Here is a 21,393-nt window from a genome sequence, read left to right as displayed (position 1 = left end):
GCCGGGCTGCCGGGGAAGCAGCCGCCCAGGATTCTATTTGCTTGTCCAGGCTGTAACCAATAAGAAGCAGGTCCCAGTCTCTCCCTCTGTCACAGTCGCACCAAGCTGTGTGTACACTGTCCCCTCCTCACTCCCAAGACCATTTCTGTCGTCGCTGTCTGTGTCTGTAAATGGAGCCATCTGTTACTGTAAAGAAATATGGATGTGAAGTTAAGCTGTCAAGACGGCACTTCCAGAAAGGCTGGGGCAGACAGGCTGGATTCAGTCCTGAGCTCTGGGCTGTACTACACTGGGCTCCACAGAACCCTCCTCTGCTCACACTCGGGAAGACAGGCTGGGAGGTTCCGGATGCAGGTCCTTCCGTGCTCCTCATTCCCAGCTTGTGATTGTGGAAAGACCGATGTGTGAATCTCTAGTGAGATGGGGCTGCTAGCTGTGTCCCACCAAGATTACAATACCTTGGTTCTATGAAGCTGAGGGAAACAGAGAGTGAAAAGAGGTGTGGTGAGGAAGAGGAGGTGGGCGGCAATGGGATCTCTCTCTGCATAAGGAGATCCTGAAAGACCAAAAGGAACAGGCAGTCTGGAGTGTCCCCAATGTTCTCCACCCTGCGCCTGTTTCCAGCGCAGAGACAGCTGCACAAGGCGGGGAAGTGGGAGGAAGAAAGTGGGGAAGAGGGAAGATGGGGTTGGTGATGATCATGGTGACGGTAGTAGTGGAGGTGATGGTGGTGATGGAGGTGGAGGACGTGGTAGAGGAGGTGACGGAGGAGATGGTAGAGGAGATGGTGGAGGTGATGGAAGAGGTGAGAGGTGATAGAGGAGGTAATAGAGGAAGTGGTGGAGGAGGTGATGGAGGAGGTGATGGAGAAGGTGATGAAGGAGGTGATGGAGGAGGTGGTAGAGGAGGTGGTGGAGGTGATGGAGGAAGTGATGATCGTGGTGACAGTAGTGGTGGAGGTGATGGTGGTGATGGAGATGGAGGAGGCGATGGAGGAGGTGATGAGGTGGTAGAGGAGGTGGTGGAGGAGGTAATGGAAGAGGTAATGGAGGAGGTGTAGAGCAGGTGGTGAAGGTGATAGAGGAGGTAATGGAGGAGGTGATGGAGGAGGTGGTGGTGGTAAGGGAGGAGGTGATGACAGAGAATGTGATGGTAGTGATGGATGAGGTGATGGAGGTGGAGGAGGTGATAGAGGAGATGATGGAGGAGGTGATGGAAGAGGTGATGGTAGTGATGGAGGAGGTAATGGTGGGAGATGTGTCAGTGGGGGAGGTGATGGCGAAGGTGAGGAAGGTGATTGTGATGGTTTGAATGAGAACAGCCCCACAGGCTCATACATTTGGTCACCAGGGAGTGGCACTATTTGAAAGGATTAGAAGGATTAGGAGGTGTGGCCTCCTTAGAGAAAGTGTGTCACTGGGGCTGGGCTTTGAGGATTCAAAAGCCCATGCTAAGCCCAGAGTCTCTCTCTCTCTCTCTCTCTCTCTCTCTCTCTCTCTCTCTCTCTCTCTCTCTCTCTGCCTGTGGATCAGGATTTAACTCTCGGCTACTGCTCCAGCACCTGCCTGTGTGCCGCCATGCTCCCCACCATGACGATAACTGACAGACCCTCTGACACTGTAAGCCAGCCCCAATGAGGTGTTTTCCTTCTCAACTGTTGTCTTGGCCATGGCGTCTCTGCACAGCCATGGAGCAGAGTGTCTAAGGCAGCGATGGTGGTGGTGACGATGGTGGTGGTGATCATGATGGTGGTGATGGCAGCAGTGACAGTGGCGATGGTGTGTCAATAGGTGTACCGGTGCATCTCCGCGGAGACGTCTGGCCAGGCCAGGTGGAAGGATCCAAATGAAGGAGAAAGGGCACAAGCAGGGAGGAGTGCAGGGGAGCGTCTGATGGTGGAAGCTTCGGGAGAGCATACCCTTCCCAGGCAGTGTTACAGCTCTGTGATGGATGCTCTCAGACAATGGGGTGACTCTCCCACCTTTATTCCTCTGGATAGGATCTTATATCCAGTTTTCGGGTGGGTTGGGATCTGACAGCAGGTGCTTCCTATTGGCTTGGCCTGAGATGCCTTGTCTACATGTAGAGGGGCTTGGGGTGCCGCCCCTACATGATTGATGGGCAGAAATCTGTCCATGGGGGAGAGGTTGTGTGGCTATGTGACAGGAGCCCGGTGCCAGGAGTAGGCAAAGCTCCTACTGTCCCTTCAGGGTCCCTGGGGCTTCTAGCCTTAGCTCAACCTTACTGGGCTTCCTCTCACGGTCCACTGCCCCACCGTGGCGCAGATGGCTGTCATCTTCAGGCACTTGGATTCGATATATCATTCTCGACTTCTCCTGGTGTCACCCCTGCTCATCCTCACAACAGCTCTCTGAGGCGCGAGACCAGGCAGGGTCCGCATCTGCTCGCTGCCATCCCTTCACACCCAAGAACCTGTGGTCGTCACAGTCTGAGGAAAGAGCAGGAATTGTGGGTCATCTGACACCTCTGGGGACTTGCCACTGTGTCGAGCGAGCGCGAGCTTTACTCCTGGGTACTTGGCACTGTGCTAAGTGTTCCACTGCTAGGTACTCGGCACTGTGCTGAGTGTTCCACTGCTAGGTACTCGGCACTGTGCTGAGTGTTCCACTGCTAGGTACTCGGCACTGTGCTGAGTGTTCCACTGCTAGGTACCGGCACTGTGCTGAGTGTTCCACTGCTAGGTACTCGGCATTGTGCTAAGTGTTCCACTGCTAGGTACTCGGCACTGTGCTGAGTGTTTCACCGCTGGTCACTTAGCACTGGGATGGGTTCCACTCCGGGGATCAAGCGTTTGCTAGGTGCTTTCTGAGCTGTGTGCTTTTGTGCCTTCCCGCCAGCTCAGTGAGGCGCAGGGGTTAAGGCTGGCTGTGTTTTCTCTGAGATTAAACCCATCCACCCTGCTGTCTTCAAAACTATGTGAGGCCAGCATGGTTTACAACATGGCCCTCAGAAGGCCCAGCAGGGCACCAGGCCATGCCCACCTCCTAGAGCGCCCAGGCCTAGCCGTGCCTACACTGTCATTCCCTGGGTGGACCTCACTGCACTCACACTAAGTTGTGACGTGACTGTAACAGAACAGCCGAGTCTGGACAGCTTATAAAGAAAAGTCCATAAAGAAAAGTCTGGAAGTCCAACAGCATGGTGCAGTGCCCAGTGAGGCCTTCCTGCGGCTTCAGAGTAGCAGAGGATGCCACACAACCAGGCAGAGCCAGCTGCTAACAGCTGCTCACTGGGGTCTACCGCCGTACAAAGCCGCAATGCCCGCCGGGAGCTACATCTCCAAATACCGCGGCATATAAGACTCTGGAGATTAAGTTTCAAAGTGCGTCTGACTGAGGACAAAGACCCACTGCGACTCTCTTTTGACTCTTCTGCATTCGAGCTTTGAAGGCCAGGGTCAGGACTCCAGACCTGCACTTCCTGTGGGCAGGTCCCTCGACAGTGCTGCGCCTCCGTTTACCTGCCTGTAAAATGGTCAGGAAACCTCATGGGTAGGTACAAGGCGTGCATGACCTGCCTGGCCCACAGCAAAGCCTTTGAAAGCAAGCAGCTGCTCCCACCAGAGCCTCAAATACTTGGTGACATAATGTGGGTGGTCACCCACGTGCCTGAGCAGGGCAGCCTGGCTTACACCAGAGAGACTTTATCTAGACCCTATCTTACCTCCACTAGGCAGTGGATTAGCACTTAGTAGGACCCAAACAGAAAGAGCCTTTGCAAGGCTGTCTTAATACATGGTCGTGTGTCCCTCCCTGCTCTGAGTCCCTTTGGCCTCAGAGGCCGGCTCTTAACCATCATGCTCCCTGCTTCCCTTTACCCCCGAGTTCCAAGAGAGAAAAGTTACACAGTGAGCATGTTTGTAAGTCCTCGGATAAACCCGGAGCAATTAGGTTGCCTGACATGGGGGAGGCATGAAGTCTTGCTGCCCCACTTCTGGGCAGCGCCACATGGCATCTGATTGGCAAAGGTAGTTCTGGGAAGACAGGAGGCGTCAGAACGGAGACCCCTGACAGTCCGCAGCCCCGACTCCAGCTCTTAGGCTCCCTTGATAAGGAAAAAAAATGTCGATTAGAGCTATCTCTGCAAACGCACTTGTCTGTGACCGTTTCTGCAAGTGTGAGAAAGCCCCACTCCCAGAAGAACTGAGCTGAGCTGTCGCTTTAAGTGGGACAAAGAAAAGAAGAGGGAAAAAAATCGCTCCCCTTGGCCTCCACCCTCTTCATCATTGACTGCCACTGTGAGCCGTCCGTCTGTGGACTCCATTGCTCCCCTGCCTCCACGTTCACAACATTTTTCAGAATCGAGGGAATCTGTGGCCAAGACACAAGCAAGATCCTCTCCCTCCCCCGTAGATATGGACTGAAAACTGGTAACCAAGTCAGGTCAGGTCTCCACCAGGCTGGAGCTGAAGGATTCATGGCAGCAAGGCCGCTGTGCAGAATGCCGGGGGGGGGGGTCCAACCCGTTCTATCAGCCACAGCTTCAAGTTTTCATGGCTGGAGATTCAGGCTCAGCTGGAACTGAAATTTGCTCATTTATCCTAAGTGAGCGAGTTGGTTTGTTCAGCAATAAGTTTGTAGAACCTTGGGGGGGGGGGGAACAATAAAAAAAAAAGGAAGGGAGGGAGGGAGGGAGAGGGGGAGGGAGGAAGGAAGGAAGGAAGGAAAGAAAGAAAGAAAGAAAGAAAGAAAGAAAGAAAGAAAGAAAGAAAGAAAGAAAGAAAGAAAGAAAGAAAGAAAGAGAAAGAAGAAAGAAAGAAGAGAAAAGATAAACCACAGCCAAGAATAAAAGGTAGCAGGCTGGATCTCTGAGTTAGAGGCTGGCCAGGGCTGCATAATGAGACCCTCCCTATCTAATGGACAAAGGAGAAAGAAAAGAATCAAGTTGCAAAACAATATCATGTTCCTTCTTCCTTCCTTCCTTTCTCTTTCTTTCTTTCTTTCTTTCTTTCTTTCTTTCTTTTTTTCTTTTTTTTGTTTGGTTTTTTTTTTTGGTTTTGGTTTTTTCGAGACAGGGTTTCTTTGTGTAGCCCTGGCTGTCCTGGAACTCACTCTGTAGACCAGGCTGGCCTCGAACTCAGAAATCTGCCTGCCTCTGCCTCCCAGAGTGCTGGGATAACATGCATGTGTCACCACCGCCCAGCTCTCTTCCTTCCTTCCTTCCTTCCTTCCTTCCTTCCTTCCTTCCTTCCTTCCTTTTTTCCTTCCTTCCTTCCTTCCATTCTTTCTTTCTTTCTTTCTTTCTTTCTTTCTTTCTTTCTTTCTTTCTTTCTTTCTTTCTTTCTTTCTTTCTTTCTTTCTTTCTTTCTTTCTTTCTTTCTTTCTTATGTCAGTACCTGACCAAAAGAAAAATCTGGAGGGACACACAAAATAACGGACTGTCCCGGCAGCGGGTGGGTCACAGAGGACCTTTGCTGTCCTGCAGCTGTTCACCAGCTTTGTGATTGTTCTTGTTTTGTGAGACAGAGTCTCACGTGACTCCGGCTGGCTTTGATCTTGATACGCAGCTGAGGATGGCCTTGGACCCTCTTGTGTCTTCCTCCCAAATGCTGGGATTACAGGTGTGCATCACCAAAATCAGTTTATACTGGCGCTGGATCAACCCAGGGCCTCGTACTGCAGGACAGGCATTCTGCACAACTGAGCTACATCACCCTCAGCAGCGATCACATGCTGGAATCTGCATGACTGAAGGACCCCAAGGGGAGCTGGTCAGAGAGGAGCTGGACACCTGGTTCAGGACAGGTGGTCAGCGCCAGTCCAGGATCTCAGCCACCACATGTGACCGATCCACAGGCCAAAGAGAAGGGGCCAAATCATGGGTGGGATCTACAGAGGACCAGAGGAAGAGGGGAGAGATGGAAGGTGAAGTGGGGGAGGGGGTTACCAGACTGCGTCTCAAGATCAGATGGTGTGCTGGTGTGAATAGGAACGGCCCCCATTGACTCATGAGTTAGAATGTTTTGCCTATAGGGAGGGGCAGACTAGAAGGTGCGGCCTTGTTGGAGTGGGTGTGGCCTTGTTGGAGGAAGAGCCTCACAGTGGGGTGGGCTTTGAGGTCTCCTATGCTCAAGCTATGCCCAGTGTGGTGCAGTCTCCTTATGCTGCTTTTGGATGTAGATGTAGCACTCTTGGCTTCTGCAGTCCCATGTCTGCCTTCACACTGCCATGCTTCCTACCATGACAGTGGACGAAACCTCTGAACCAGTAAGCCAGCCCCACTTCAGTATTTTCCTTTATAAGAGTTGCTGTGGTCACGGTATCTCTTCACGGCAATGGAACCTTCACTGTGGTGAAGTGTGATCACTTTGGTATTTTGCCTTTGGCAAGAAGAGCAAGAGTTCATTGTATTTTCAGTTACAAAGGCTTTAAGCGTTGATTGCAAAGGTTACAGACGTTGGCCATGGGAAGAGCTCATAGCTCTGTCTTCAGTTCTACACAGTGTCCTTTCTTCTCGGTCCCTTCTGTCTTCGTTCCCCCACACACACACTTTGGGTCTTACACAAACACTGCCACTAAAGCTACATCTCCAGTCTCCTTTTACTTCTGATTCTTTTTTTTTTTCAAGAAAGGCTATCCTGGAACTCTCTCTGTAGACCAGGCTGGCCCCAAACTCAAGATGTGTCTGCCTCTGCCCCCAGAGTGCTCGGAGTAGGAGCATGTGCCACCAACTCCCGGCTTACTTTTGCTTTTGAAACAAGATGTCACAAAGTCGGCCATGAACTGACTCCGTGCACAGGCAGGCCTAGAACTTGTGATCCTCTTGCTTCAACCTTCCAAGATCCTAGACTGCATGCCCACGTCACCAGGCCTGGTCCTTTATCTTCAAAGCCAGCAGTGTAACATCTTCAGGCTTTCTAGAGCTTCAAGTGTGGCTGGCGTCTCCTGTGTGGTCAGGAGCACAGCCTGTTCTCCCAGTTCAATCCCCAGCACCTGTGTGCTGCTCACCAACCTGTGATCGGGTAACAGGGGCTCTGACAGCTGCTTCGGCCTCCCTCCATGGGTGCCAGGCACATACATGGAGCACAGACATGCATAGAAGTAAGACACCCATACACATGAAAGAAAACAGTCAAAATTGCCGGGTGGTGGTGGCACACTTTAATCCCAGCACTTGGGAGGCAGAGGAAAGTGGATCTCTGAGTTTGAGGCCAGCCTGGTCTACAGAGTGCGTTCCAGGACAGCCAGGGCTACACAGAGAAACCCTGTGGGGAGGGGTCAGGGGGGAGAAAGGGTGGGATTAAAGTAATCAAAATCTCTCAACAAGGCAGTGATAGTGCACCAGTAATCCAGCACTCCAAAGAGGTAGAGGCAGGTGGATCCCTAAATCTGAGGCCAGCCTGGTCTACAGAGAGAGTTCCAGGGCAGCCAGGGCTACACAGAGAAACCCTGTGTCAAAATTCTCTCTCTCTCTCTCTCTCTCTCTGTCTCTCTTTCTCCTCACACACACACACACACACACACACACACACCTATTAGCCCTTATCTGTCTCTGTCTGTCTGTCAGCAAGGCTCCCACTGTCTCCCTCTTATGATAACATGTGTGATTGTGAGTCTGCACAGGTAACCCAGAGTAGCCCTGCCTCAGTCTCTAACCTACGCACACACTGGCAACGTCCCTTCCCTGTGCAGTCTTACGTCCCAGGATCTAGGACCTGTCAATGATGTCATCACTCAGCCCTCCCTTCCTCCCACTCTGCCCACACCTTGCGACTCCTCAGCCTCCTCTGAGACCCTCACATTCCCCCGTCCCGCCCTGCCGCTTGGGTGCCTGTGGTCCCTGCGTGTGTCCTATCTGTCAGGTAGACCTGTCACTCAGCCTACACTGTAAGGCCTGGGAAGGGTGTGGCTTCATGACATTCCTCCCTCATAATTTGCATACAGGAAGTGGTGCTGTATTGATACATTTTTAGTGTCTACCAAAACAAAGCTGCACACACCTCGGAGCTCTGTCTGGTCGGAATGTCGAACAACCGTCTGAGAACTATATTGGATGACAGCTTGTCCTGGGCTTGATGGGATAAGTCGTTACGCAAAGCTGGGTATGGTGGCGCCCATGTGTGCCACCAGCAATGAGAAAGCTGAGGCAGAAGGGTCACAAGTTCAAGGCTGACCTGGGCTACATAGCAAGGCCACATCTCAAAAAGGAAAGGAAGGAATAAATAAAAAGAAAGGCGAGAGGGAGGGAGGGAGGGAAAGGAAGGGGGAGGGAAGGAAGGAGAAGGGGGAGACACAAGTAGATGAACTCACCCTGGTCTCTCTTCCTGCCCCTCTTTTTAAGGGTTCTCTCTGTGTCTGATATATCTTCTGGAACATTACAAGAAAATTATGAACCAGTCCCAGGAACTTCGGGTGACTCTTTCTGTTCTCTTCCCCCCCCAAACTGTGAATTTGAATCTGTTCCCCACCCCCACCCCACCCCGCTGTGGGTGAGCCAGCCACCACCCGCCTGCAGGCACCAGGACTTTCTGTTTGCCCAAAGGGATTGAGCACAGCGAGATGTCCTACAAAGGAATAGACAAACACGGGCAGGGCCCCATCCCCTCCCTGCCCACCCAGAGAACCGCAGGGTTTGATTTCCTTCAAACACTGCCAAAGAGGGCCAGCGTGGTAGCTCAGCAGATAAGCCCGACAACCTGAGTTTAGTCCCTGGGACCCGCAAAGAGGAAGGAGATCACTGACTCCGCCCAGATGTCCTCTCATCTCCACACGAGCGCATTGACCCATACATGCTACACATACATGTCACACACAAGAGTGGCGGGCGAACCCGATCCGGCCCGTGCACTGTAGTCCATCGATGCCATTCTGCAGATAAGGACCTCGGTGTTCAGGGAGGCTGGTGATAGTCTCCGACTGCCACACAGCTAGTTGGGTAAAGGATCAAAGCGCGGGGCTCCCGAGCTTCCCGGCTGCTGTTCACTGAGCACCTACTATACACCATGCACCCCCTCATCATCTCATGACTAAGATGCAGGCACAGTGACACCCTGTGTTCAGGATGGGAAGACATGAAGACTTAGCTAGAGCAGGGACTTCTATCTAGAACCGGGAGTGCATGTCTCAAAATTCCTGCTGCTTTCTCAATATGGGTGCGGTTCAGCCAGGCCTTTAAGGAACTTTAACTGCATAGAAGCAATTATTAAGGAAGTGGCTGAAGGATTCCTCACTCTCCCCCCTGGTGAGCTGCAGTTGGCCTTTCTCTCCACGCAGGCCCAGGTGAACGCTTCTCGGGAAATGCAGCAGTCTCTGCGGCAGGAGCACCTGGCTGAGAAGGAGAAGCTGGCAGAGAAGCTGGAGCAAGAAGAGAAGCTGAAAGCCAGAATCCAGTTGCTGGCAGAAGAGAAGGCAGTAAGTTCCTCTGAGCCCGGGGTGTGTGTGTGTGTGTGTGTTGGACACTTCCGTGGGCCACTAGGGGCTTTGTACCGAACAGTGATCTCCCCAGCTTCTGGATTGGTGGATTGGGGTGAATACTTTGGTTCTAATACTCACAGCAATGGGCTGGGGAGAGATGGCTCAGTGGTTACGAGCATTGGCTGCTCTTTCAGGGGATCTGGGTTTGCGTCCTAGCACCCATGTGGCAACTCAGAACCATCTGTAATTCCATTCCACGGGGTATGGCGCCCTCCTCTGGCCTCTGTGGGCACTGCACACAAATAATAATGGCAAAAACACCCATACATAGTAAGTCCAATAAATAAATAAAACATTTAAAAGAAAAAAACACAGAAAGATCAACTGGAAAAGACAGGCGTGTTGTCATCTCAAGAAATGCTACCCTGTTTGTTTCGTATTCAGTTGGTTATACAATTGGAATTGCTGCAGCAGATCCTGGTTATCAGGGGCCAAGTGCAAGCAAAGCTGATCTTAAGTCACATTGGTCCTTCTTTTCTTCTCTAGACATGTAGCTGGGAAGACAAATTGGCCCAAATCACTGCTCACCCTCCTAGAATCCAGGCCAAGCCCAAAGCTCTACCGCAGAGCCTCGCCTGCTGAGGCGCCTGCGTGATCTGAGGGCCTGCTGGAGGTGCAGAGTCTGCTCCACAGTTCTGACATCCCCCAGAGGCTCATGACACCCCAGATCAGTGGTGGGGTACCCCGGGGCTTTTCCGGAGATGTCTCAAGGAAAGCAACTCCGATCAGATTCTGTATTAAAAATAGTCTGTGTTGTAGGCTAGAATTCACAGCTGTGATCAGCTTTGCAAGGCCGGTATAAGACTGGACCTGTAGACATCCTGTCGGGGTGTGGAGTGGGGGTGGGGACAGGGAGCCCTGCCCTTCCTGAGGATCCACAGGCAGCTAAGGATTGATGTGGTTGGGAGGGGAGGGGAGGGGAGGGGAGGGGAGGGAAAGAGAGGGAGGCAGAGAGAGAGGGGGAGAGGGAGAGAGGGGGGGAGCAGAAAGAGAGGGGAAGGGGAGGGGGGAGGGGGAGGGAGAGGGAGAATGTTTCCTCAGTGGTGTAGTCACTGGCAAGATGGCCACCCTGATGGAACAGATTAAGTCACAGAAAGAATGAGAGGGGAAGAGAGAGGCAGGGGAGAGAAGAGAATGAGAAAGGGGGGGGGGAGAGAGAGGGAGGTGTGAAGTCCAGTGGGGGATGATTGAGAAGAGGAAAGGGATCAGAGAGAGTGGGGGGAGAGATAGGGTACATATAACCAGAATACACTATACACATGTGCTTCCGTGTGATAACGAACCCCACTGCTGTGTGCTGTAAATATTTACTCTTAGTCGGGGGTCTCTACCCTGCCTCTGAGCATTCCGTTCCCAGATAAAAGACACCAAACCTTTATCTTCAGAGTGGTTGGGGGGGCATGCACACCGTACCCTTCTTCCTACCCCCCACCTGCCAGATGCCAACTCCTCCCAGCATCCCCTTGCTCCACGGTGAAGGACAAGGCCTTGCCCTGCCATCTCATTACCTCCAGTTCAGTGAACCCCAACTAGGACAATCCATCTCTGTCACGTGTACGTGTGGATGTGTGGGCATGGGTATGTGCACGTGTGTGCGTGTGTGTAAGTCTGAGGATGGCCCAATAATAGACATGGGTGTGCAGGTATTACTGCTTTATATTAGTTCCTTAAGAACCATCATATGGTAGCTGTGTTTAGCTTTATTTTTAAAAAAAAGATTTACTTATTATATATGAGTACACTGTAGCTTCAGACACACCAGAAGAGGGCATCAGATCTCATTACAGATGTTTGTGAGCCACCATGTGGTTGCTGGGATTTGAACTCTGGACCTTTGGAAGAGCAGCAAGTGCTCTTAACCACTGAGCCATCTCTCCAGACCTGTGTTTAGCTTTGTAAGAAGAAGGAATGGTTTGTCTGGGCTCCGTTTTATGTGTTCTCTGAACCCCAGTGCATTTAGCATCACAGTGTCAGGAGCGTGTGGCGGAGAGGGCTCCGCTCTTCATGGTGGAGAGGAAGCAGAGAGAGGAGAGAGGAATGGGCATGAGTGTACCCCAAGGCAGGATGCCTGCCTTTCTGGTACGAGGCCCTGCACGCTAACGCTTCCAGAACCTCCTAAGATGGCAGCACAGGTGGAAACCAAACACGTTCCACACAGGAGCCTGCATTCCAGTCCCAACCACAGGAGCCGAAATCACGGTTATAGGTTTTAGAGAACTTGGAGGAAATTTAAATAAAGAAACTTTTATTTCCACAGAAAGAGGCCCTAAAACCTTCAAAACCAGGCCTCTGCCTCTCGTTCTCTCTTCCTGACTGAGGTCCCCACCTAACACCAGCCTTCCCAGCACAGTGTCCGCTATTTGGCTCAGGGGTTGGCTGTTTCCAACCCTGGGACGTGATGCTTCGACCTGCATGGTGCCTGCCCCCAGGGTCACCGCCTGGGTCTCCCTCCTCTCACCCCTTCTGGAATTATTCCTGGAAGATGGTTCAAAGTGATGCTCTGAACATCCATGTTTAACATAAGAACCTCAGAATTCCAACCAGACAGAGGGACAGCCACACTCAGACGAACATGACAACCTGCCCAGACAAACTGCCATCCCACTCCCATCCAGCTGGACCCTTGAGATTCATATGAAAAAAGCCTTGTGGGCCTCAGTCATGATGTGTGTGTATTAGTGTGTGTGTGTATACATGTGTGTGTGTATGTATGAGTGTGCATGTATATATGTATGTGCATTGTGTATGTATGTATGCATTGTGCATGTGTGTGCACACGTGTGTGTATGTGTATGCATGTGTGCATGTGTGTGTGCTTGTATGTGTGCTTGTGTCTGTGTGTCTGTGTGTGCATGTATGTATGTGGACACACTCATGTCATGGTATATGGAGGTCATAGGAAACTCTCAGGAGTCAGTTCTCTCCTTCCACGATGTGGCTCCCAGATATTGAACTCAGGTTGTTGGGCTTGGCATGCAAACATCTTTACCCACTGAGACATCCTACCAACTCCTCCTTGCTTTTTGAGACGAGATCTCTCACTGCCTTGGAACCTGCCAAGGAGGCTTAGCTCTCAGGCCAGTAAGTCTCCTCCCCAGTCCTGGTGACAGGGACATACCACCCTGCCTAGCTTCCTTTTCATGCACCTCTGTGTGGTGTGAATATTCATATATGTAGGAGGGTGCACATATGTGTGCAACTGCAAACACATGCGGAAGTCCAAATGCACGGATGCTCCTGCGCTTGCGTGTGGAGACCCAAGAGTCTTCGGTGATCACACCCCACCTTACTGAGTCGGGCTTGCTCAGTGGAGCCCAGAGCTCCTCACAGATACAGAGAACTAACTATTCAGCTTGCCCCGGGCACCCCACTTCTCGGCTTTAGAGCGCTGTAATTACAGCAGACTGCCACGCTCACCCAGCATTCCACGGGCCCTGGGGACCTGAACGCGGGTCCTCCCGCTTGCACATTTTACATCCTGTGCCGCCTTTCCGGACCCACACCTGTTTTTAAGGGAAAGCTGGGCTTCAGGTCAGGTCATTGTGCTTGCAAGGTGGACTGATCCACCGAGCCTTCTCCCCAGCTCTGTCCTGGCTTTTAAGTGACCCCCCCTCCCTGCTGTGCCCTAATACCCCGCATCTCGCTGCCTGTAAAAATACCACGTGTTCCAGCTCATCCCTCAGCCTCCCTCCATGGACCCTGCTGCTCTGAGGACTTGGTTCCCAGCGGCAATAGAAAGGCCAGGCTCCGTCCCGCCGCCCTCCCTTCTTTTTATTATAAACCCTGAATAGCGCCTTCTTAATGGGCGCACACAGTTCTTACTGCTGTAGACTGTGTCAGCACACTTCCCCCACAGAGCCGGATGATAAATGGTTTCATTTTTGCGGGCTACTCTGTGAGTGTGTTCACAGACTCTACTCTTATAAGAAGCAGCCGGAGACCACACATCAACGGTGGGATGGCGTTGTCCCAATAAAACTTTATTTACAAAGCAGTGGGCGGACAATGTCTACAGGCCATTTACTAACATTGGTCCTAAACTCATGCATCTTCAGTCCCCGCCACCCAGAAGCCCCAGTCTTTATCCATCAGCCCAGGGCCGGTGGGAAGCCTCTGTTATGTTAGTTTAGAACACAGACTTCAGAGTCAATAACCCTGACTCTCCAGTATCTCTAAACTAAGCCTGTTTTCCTCCTCTTCAGGGGTGGAGGCTGGCAGCTGGCACTGCGCTAAGAATCTCCCATTGATCATTTCACAATTCTTCCTCACATCAGCCCAATGTACAGATAGGGAAACTGAGGCTTCCATGCACAGAGTCTCAGCTGCCAGGCCCCATAGCTGGGAAGGCTCCATCCAGGCTTCTTTCTCACCTGGTCCCCCACCCCACCCCAGACCTCATGCTCCAACACACATGATTCCCAGGTTCTCTTTAGGATGTGGTAAGGTCTGAAGCACCTGGCAGAGTCCTCTTCCCTGCCACGGAAACCAGGTCTGTTTAACAAGGGTCCTTGACTTGCAGGCCCTGGAGACAAGTATTGCCCAAGAGAACGACAGAGCAAAGGAGGCTTGGGGGAGGAGGGAGCAGACAAAAGCTGGAGAGGTGGGGGGAGCTGCTCGGCCTACCTGGAGAAGGTAAACAGTTGAGAGCCGGGAAGGGGAGTCGAGTCGGCCTGGACTGTCCATCAGGGTCCAGCTCTGCTTCCTCAGAACGCGCTGACCCACTGGGAAAAGCAAACCACACAGGTCGGGGGAAAGGCCGCCTCCTGCCAGCCACGGCAACAGGCAGACCAACAACGGGCTGTTGGCTTGCAGGCTTTGGAAGAGAGCACCGCCCAGGAGAAAACCAGAGCGCAGGAGGCCCTGGAGACCGCGCAAACCCGAGTCCGAGAGCTGGAGAACCACTTGGCTTGTCAGAAAGAGGTACGCCCAGCTGGGGGAGGCTAACTGACTGGACAGCAGGAGGCAGAAGACAAGCCGGGTGATGGAGGAGCTGTCCTGTGCTGTCCTGTCCTAGCCTGGTCTCTGCAACTGGGAGAAACAGAGAGAGCCACAGAGATGTGTAGCCTTGCCAACCAGTCCGGGAAAACAAGGGACAGGTGACAAGCCAGGTGTGGTAGCTTCTGCCCGTCACCCCAACACGGAGGTCAACTCGGTCAGGAGGCTGGGGATGATGGGATCTTGAGAGGGCAACCCATCTTCAGCACCAACACCCCCGGAAGTCGTCTTCAGTCCCAGCAGAGGGATGCACAGGGCTGGCGGGAAGTCTGTCTTAGGTCGGGGGTTAGTCAAGCTCTTTCCAGCTAAAAGATGGCCATCACCAATTCATCTTGGGCTTCCTCTACCACACAGCAGTCCGGATGCTTCAAAAGTAGGCACCCCCTCCTATATCCTTCCCGGCCGGCCCCCCATCCCCATCCACACACAGCGGGAGGGGAGCCAGGCCTGGATCGCCTTCTCACGCCTGCTCTGTGTTCCAGAAGTTACCTGTAGTTCAGCGGATGAAAGGGCTTGCCCATGTGTCGAGCCCAGAGTGTTTAGTTTGGATCCAAGAAATGCATTTGTAAATCTGGAGTTCAGTTCTCTCTTGGAAAGTCAAAAAACCTGCAGCCCTCATTCCCGCTTTGGGGTCCGGGGGAGGGGAAGGGGAGGGGAGGCTGGAACCTCTACCCGCAGCATAATCCTTTGAGAGTTGGCCCACCGCAAGCCCATGTCAATTAGGGTGGGTGTCCCATAAGCTTTGAAGTTTGCAGTTCATCACCTGCCCTCTTCCTAAAGCCCAGCAGCCAGAAGCAAAACGCCATCCCCTCCAGCCCCGGAAGACCCCGGAAGGGTTTTCCAGTCCGTCATTAAAAATGCTGTGTCCCTGTGGATGTGCCCGAACTCCAGTCCCCAGGAAAGCTGCTACATTGTCAGCTCGCGTTTAGCTGTGGTCAGCCTCAGACCCCTGGTCTCCTTTCACACACACTTTCATAATCGCTGAAGGGTGCAAGCTTTGCAGCCACACAAAAGGCAGACTCAGACCTAGCCATGCCTCCTGTCTCGGAAGCAGGCTGTGATGGGCAGAGAACGCACAAGCCAGCAGTGGACTGAAGTGTCGCTTCTGTGGGAGTTAACAGCACCACTACAGCCAGGTCTCCCCGGACTTGGGCATAGCCCTTGCTTCCTGACTGCCCTCCCTCCTCAAAGTGGAGTGTCTGTCTGCTCCCCCTGGGGAGGAGAAAGTACCCCCCACAGGCCACTCCACCCACACAATCTGATGTGGCCCAGGGAGATGTTTACAGAGGAGAGGCTTCTCAGTAGCTGCTCCTCAGCACTCTGTCAACAGTGTAGCTATGGTTTGCCCTTTAGTTATGTCTCCAGGCAGGGTGAGGAGGCCAGCCTGTGTGTGTGTGTGTGTGTGTATGTGTGTGTGTGCTGTGTATGTATGTGGTGTGTGGCATATGTGTGTGTGATGTGTATGTGTGTGTGTGTGTGTGATGTGTATGTATGTGGTGTGTGGTATATGTGTGTGTGATGTGTATGTGTGTGTGTGTGTGTGGTATGTGGGTATGTGTGTATGTGGTGTGAATGTATATGTGGTATGTATGTATGTATGTATGGTATGTAGTATGTATGTATGTGTATTTGGTGTGTATGTGGTGTGTGTGGTATGTATGTGTGTGTGATGTGTGGTATGTATGTGTGTATATGTGGTGTATGTGTATGTGGTATGTGTGTATATGTGTGTATGTGGTATGTATGTGTGTGGTGGGTGTGTGTATGTGATGTGTGGTGTGTATGTGGTGTGTGTGTGTGTGTGTGTGTGTGTGTAAGAGAGAGAGAGAAAGAGAGAGAGGGAGAGAGGAGAGGTCTCCATGGAGTCACTTCAGTCAGGTGCCACCCAGGCGTCAACAAGGGCTGGCATGGTGATGGGGGTGAGTCAGAAAAACTTAAGCCTCTGTGCTGGGTGTGGTGAGGTGGATCTCTGTGAGTTTGAGGCCAGCATGGTCTGCATGCAGAGTTATAGGCCAGTCAGGACTACACAGTAAACTCTTGCCTTAAAAAAAACTTGTTTTGAAAGCATCATACAGAAGGGCGGGGCTCGCACCGCCCTCCGGGGGCCACAGGACTTCCGGGGATGTTGGTGCTGAAGATGGGGTGCCCTCTCAAGATCCCATCACCCCAGCCTCCTGACTGCAGCCTCTTCCCAGAAAGCACTGAGCTCCGCCACTGAGCTTCTTGTTTGTTCCTTGGAATTTGTTGCTGTTGTTGTTTTGTTTTGTTTTGTTTTGTTTTGACAGAGGATGTTAGCCTAGGTTGGCCCCACACTCACTACATAGCCAATTATAACCTTTGACCTCCTGACCCTGCTTTCTCCACATCCCACGTATTGGGATCACAGGTGTGAGCCACACAAAACTGTCTCAAAAGTGGGAGAGACTTCGCTCCTCTCCACCTCTTGTGGATTAAATGCCTTCGGAAGGCTAATCGCCCCCCATCCATCATATCCCATCCCCCCTCCCCACCCATCCCACCCCGCCCCCATTGCAAGTTCCAAACACCTGGTGCCCTGCTGGGTGCAGAAGGGAGGCCCTGTGAATGCTAGGGCGGCTTTTCTTGGGATTTTGGCTACTGCACCAGGACCACAGTTTCTGTCCCCTGGAGGTAGAACCCACAGTTGAGTCCCTTAGCTGAGTAAAGGCATCACGACATGGATGGACCAAATGACATTCCACAGCTGTCCGGCTTGGGACAGCAGAGCGCTAACCCGGAGCCCTTCCCTCATCCCAGGGCGTCCCACCCTGAACCTTCTAGATGCTAGAAGAATTCTAGTGCTGGCTGGCTCATTCATCCCCACCTCTCCATCCTCCCGAAACCAACTCTCCTTCAGAAATCTGCTTCACTGGCTGGAAGGCCAGTCATCAATGAGACTCTTCTCCCTCAGATCCTGGTCCCCTCCCAGGGCCTCTGCACTTAGCCGGGATGTTGACCTTGACCTTGCTCTCGGCAGGTGGCGTCGTAGCCCTGAGCCCTCACCTCTTCTGGCTCCCGGTTTCCTCATCTATAAGCCAAATAAAAAATGAATGTGCCCTCTGCAGCAGCTCGCCATAGGGGTGCTGCGGGGACGAGGTCATTCTGGGGGTGACGCGGCTGCCCATCCTAACTGTTAGCCTTAATGTGGAGGCTGGCATCATGGGCTGTGCCTTTCAGGTCTTGGAGAGCAGTGTGGCTCAAGAGAAAAGAAAAACGCGGGAAGTGCTGGAGGCGGAAAGGAGGAAGGCACAGGACCTGGAGAACCAGCTGACCCAGCAGAAGGAGGTAGGAGCAGCCAGGGTCCTCCCGGAGGACTGGCAGCCAGGCGCTCCGGGCAGCCCTGCTGCCCGGGGTCTCATCGCCGCCGCTGCACCTCTGCCGGAAGTAGCCAACACTTGCCACTCACTGGCCAACCCCGGGCAATCCCTGGAGCTCAGAGCCCAGAAACATGGCAATGTAAATGATCTCATGTTGTGGGACAGAGGTTGCTGTCCCTTCTCTGAAGCTACCAGGAGTTGTGCCAGCGGGAACAGGAAATACGTTCTACATACTCTGCCCCACCCCCCACCCCCAAACCCCAGGGACTTGCCAGGGTGAACCTGTCCCTGTGCCAACGCCTACCAGGTTAGACAGTGGCTCAGCTCCCGGGGACGGGACTGGACACACAGGTCATTTCCTGATGCTAGCTGGGAAAACAGGAACAAGGAGCCCTGCCCCCTTCGTGCTCCAGTGACTGAGACACGAGGCTCCCAGCTCCCCACACTCATCATATCCTCTCTCACCTCACACCCTGGCAGGCGCCTCATTCCTTGAGTTCTTGTCCCAAACCTGAGTCACTGGTCTTGCTGGTGACTCACCTTGGCCACGCCTTGCGGCTCCTTTGTCCTCTGTCTCAGTCACTGTGCTACTGCTGTGAGGAGACACCACAACCAAGCAACACCTATAAAAGAAAGCATTTAATCGGGGGCTTGCTTATGGTTTCAAAGCGTTAGTCCATTCTCATCATATTGGGAGCACAGCGGGACTGTAATGGGAGCACTGCAGGACCATGGCAAGAGCATGGGGGGAGCACAGCAGGAGCACGGGAGCACTCCTGTGCTGGAGAATTAGCTGACAGCTACTTCCTGATCTGAAGGCAGAGAGCAAGAGAGTGTGGGTCTGGAATGGGCTTTTGAGACCTCAGAGCCCCCCCCCCCCCCGCAATCCCCGTGACAAAGTTTCTCCAACAAGGCCAACACCAATGTGAGCATATGGGCGTCATTCTTAACCAACCCACCACACACTCGCCTCTGCACTCACCATCCCCCAACCGTTCCGTGACTTCTAGATCGCAGAGAACAACACATACGAGAGACTCAAGATGAGAGACACTCTAGAGAAGGAGAAGAGGAAAATACAGGACCTGGAGAATCGCCTGACCAAGCAAAAAGAGGTAGGAGTCCCAGAGGCGAGAGGACCATTGCTCCCACAGGCCTGCCGGGCCCTGCAGCCGGGCCTCAGATCCTCCTCTGCTCCCCTCTGGCTGTGGGCCTTTAGGAGAGTGGCTAGGTGAGTCTCTGTGGCTTGGCGCTCCCACTTAGGAAGCCATCCGTCTCAGTCAGAGAGACACAACGGCTGACCCCAGTGCACGTGTCTCAGCTGCTCCTGTGGCTGTCAGCTAGCACCTGGCTCAGAAGTGCAGGGGCGGGGATCTGAACCCAGGACTCCTAAACCCTTCATCTTTACCCTCTTCTTCTGTTAAACTGGCATGGGTTTCTGTTCGGACCCACAGTTCTGATGTGGCGGGTAAAGAGGAGATGGCCACAGTCTCACAAACTGCAGCATCGTTTGCTCATCCTGGGTCCCCATCATGGAAGGGACTCATACACGTGTACACACATGCACACACATGTACACACACACACACACACACACACACACATAGGCACACACACCAAAGTAGAGGAGCAACGTCCGGCCTTGCAAATGTGAGTTTAACTTAAATATGTAAATATGTGTTGGAAGGGTCTCCAGGGCCTGATGGACTGAGAAGGGCGTCTAAGTCTCTTTGCATCCATTGTGCGGGGGTTTTCTTTAAACATGGGCGCCCACACATTGACATGCGGGCGTGTCGAGGGTCCTGGTTATAGAGTGGATCCGGAACCTGTATTTTTAACAAGCTGCCCAAATAATTCTGGAGCATTTTGAATGTGAACATCTATGAGAAACTATGTCACCAATGCTCTTGGGACTGATTCCACCGCCGCTCTGGACCCCACCTTGACGGGAGGCCTTCACGGATGGATGGGTGTCTGGAGGAGACGGAGGCCAGCAAGTAAGACAAGGCCAGAGAACTCAGGACTGCCACACTCCCCTGTGAGAGCCTGGAGCTCAGATGAGGCCCGACCAAGGGACGCATCTCTGTGCCTTGTTTCCAGGATGATGCAGCCTGGAATGCAATCAAATGAATCGGGGAAGGGGCAGGAACAAGTCAGTAAATGTCCCGGTAGGAGGATAAGTGAGTAGGCAGTGAGCAAAGAAGAGAGTTTAAATTGTTTACAATTCAACCGCTAAGCCGGGCAGTGGTGGCCCACGCCTTTAATCCCAGCACTTGGGAGGCAGAGGCAGGCGGATTTCTGAGTTTGAGGCCAGCCTGGTACAGAGTGAGTTCCAGGACAGCCAGGGCTACACAGAGAAACCCTGTCTCGAAAAACCGAACCAGAAAGAAAGAAAGAAAGAAAGAAAGAAAGAAAGAAAGAAAGAAAGAAAGAAAGAAAGAAAGAAAGAAAGAAAGAAAGAAAGAAAGAAAGAAAGAAAGAAAGAAAGAAAGAAAGAGAAAGAGAAAAAGAAAGAAAGGAAAGAAGGAAGGAAGGAAGGAAGGAAGGAAAAAGAAAGAAAGAAAGAAAGAAAGAAAGAAAGAAAGAAAGAAAGAAAGAAAGAAAGAAGAAAGAAAGAAAAGAAAGAGAGAGAGAGAGAAAAGAAAGAAAGGAAAGAAAGAAAGAGAAAGAGAGAGAGAGAAAAAAAGAAAGAAAGAAAGAAAGAAAGAAAGAAGGAAGAAAGGAGGAAAGAAAGAAAGAAAGGAAAGAGAAAAGACAAGGTAGTAATGAGACTAATGTAAATACATACATATACATCATATACACTTATTCATCATATACATAAGTGTATACATACAAATACATCAGGGCCGGAGAAAAGGCTCAGCTATCAAGAGCCCTGGCTACTCTCCCAGAGCACCCAGGTTAGATTCCCAGCACCCACAGGGCAGCTTGCGACTCCATAGCTCCAGTCCCAGTGGATCCGATGGCTTCTTCCGGCCTCCACAGGCACCAGACACACCATCGGTCTAAGGCCATGCTGGCAGGCAAAATACCCATGCACATAAAGTAAATCTTTTCTGAAGTTTATCATGAATCAATCAATAAATAAATTACAATTTTACCCCAGCAGTTACAGGGGCAAGGGAAAGCCTGCTGGTTGTGTAGTCACCATATAAAAATACAGCAAACACAGCAGGGTTATCATTGTAAGCCTGGAACCCCAGCTGCTCAGCGGTTAAGAGCACTGACTGCTCTTCCAGAGGTCCTGAGTTCAATTCCCAGCAAGAACCATTCGGAATGAGATCAAGCAAGCTCACAGAGACAAAGCCATTTCCAGGTACCAACCCCACAGACCACCTCCACCAAGGGCTCATAAAAAGAATTCTATAGGATACCAAAGGCAGTAAGTAGCTGAGGGACCTTGGAGCTGGCAGGGCGGCTCCACACATCAGGAAGAGCTGTAACACCCCACCCCAGAGGACCCACCATGCACCAGGACAGAAAACAGACACTGTGACCCTGGCAGGGATTCTGTATGCAATCCCTCAAACCCGCAAGAAACAAAAACAGAAATCTGACAAGTTAAAAGCTTCCGCCAGACAGAGGGAACTGTGAGCAGATGCAAGCCCTAGACTGAGCAGGAAATA

The 21,393-nt window shown here is 52.2% G+C and overlaps 1 protein-coding gene across 1 annotated transcript in view; it reads left to right on the top strand.

Moving 5' to 3' along the window:
* Positions 1-21,393, top strand: part of Fhad1 (forkhead associated phosphopeptide binding domain 1) — a 119,052-nt gene that overhangs the window by 60,155 nt on the left and 37,504 nt on the right. Inside the window, exons 14-18 of the mRNA XM_052177971.1 lie at positions 8,302-8,372; positions 9,234-9,371; positions 14,247-14,354; positions 17,625-17,732; positions 18,775-18,879. Coding sequence (XP_052033931.1) covers positions 8,302-8,372; positions 9,234-9,371; positions 14,247-14,354; positions 17,625-17,732; positions 18,775-18,879 — 530 coding nt within the window. The remainder of the gene's footprint in view (positions 1-8,301; positions 8,373-9,233; positions 9,372-14,246; positions 14,355-17,624; positions 17,733-18,774; positions 18,880-21,393) is intronic.

The sequence above is a fragment of the Apodemus sylvaticus genome, chromosome 3, assembly GCF_947179515.1.
Source record: "Apodemus sylvaticus chromosome 3, mApoSyl1.1, whole genome shotgun sequence".
NCBI classification, from domain to species: Eukaryota; Metazoa; Chordata; class Mammalia; order Rodentia; family Muridae; genus Apodemus; species Apodemus sylvaticus.
The sequence above is the reverse complement of the archived record's forward strand: the minus strand, read 5'-3'. Positions and strand labels throughout refer to the sequence as shown.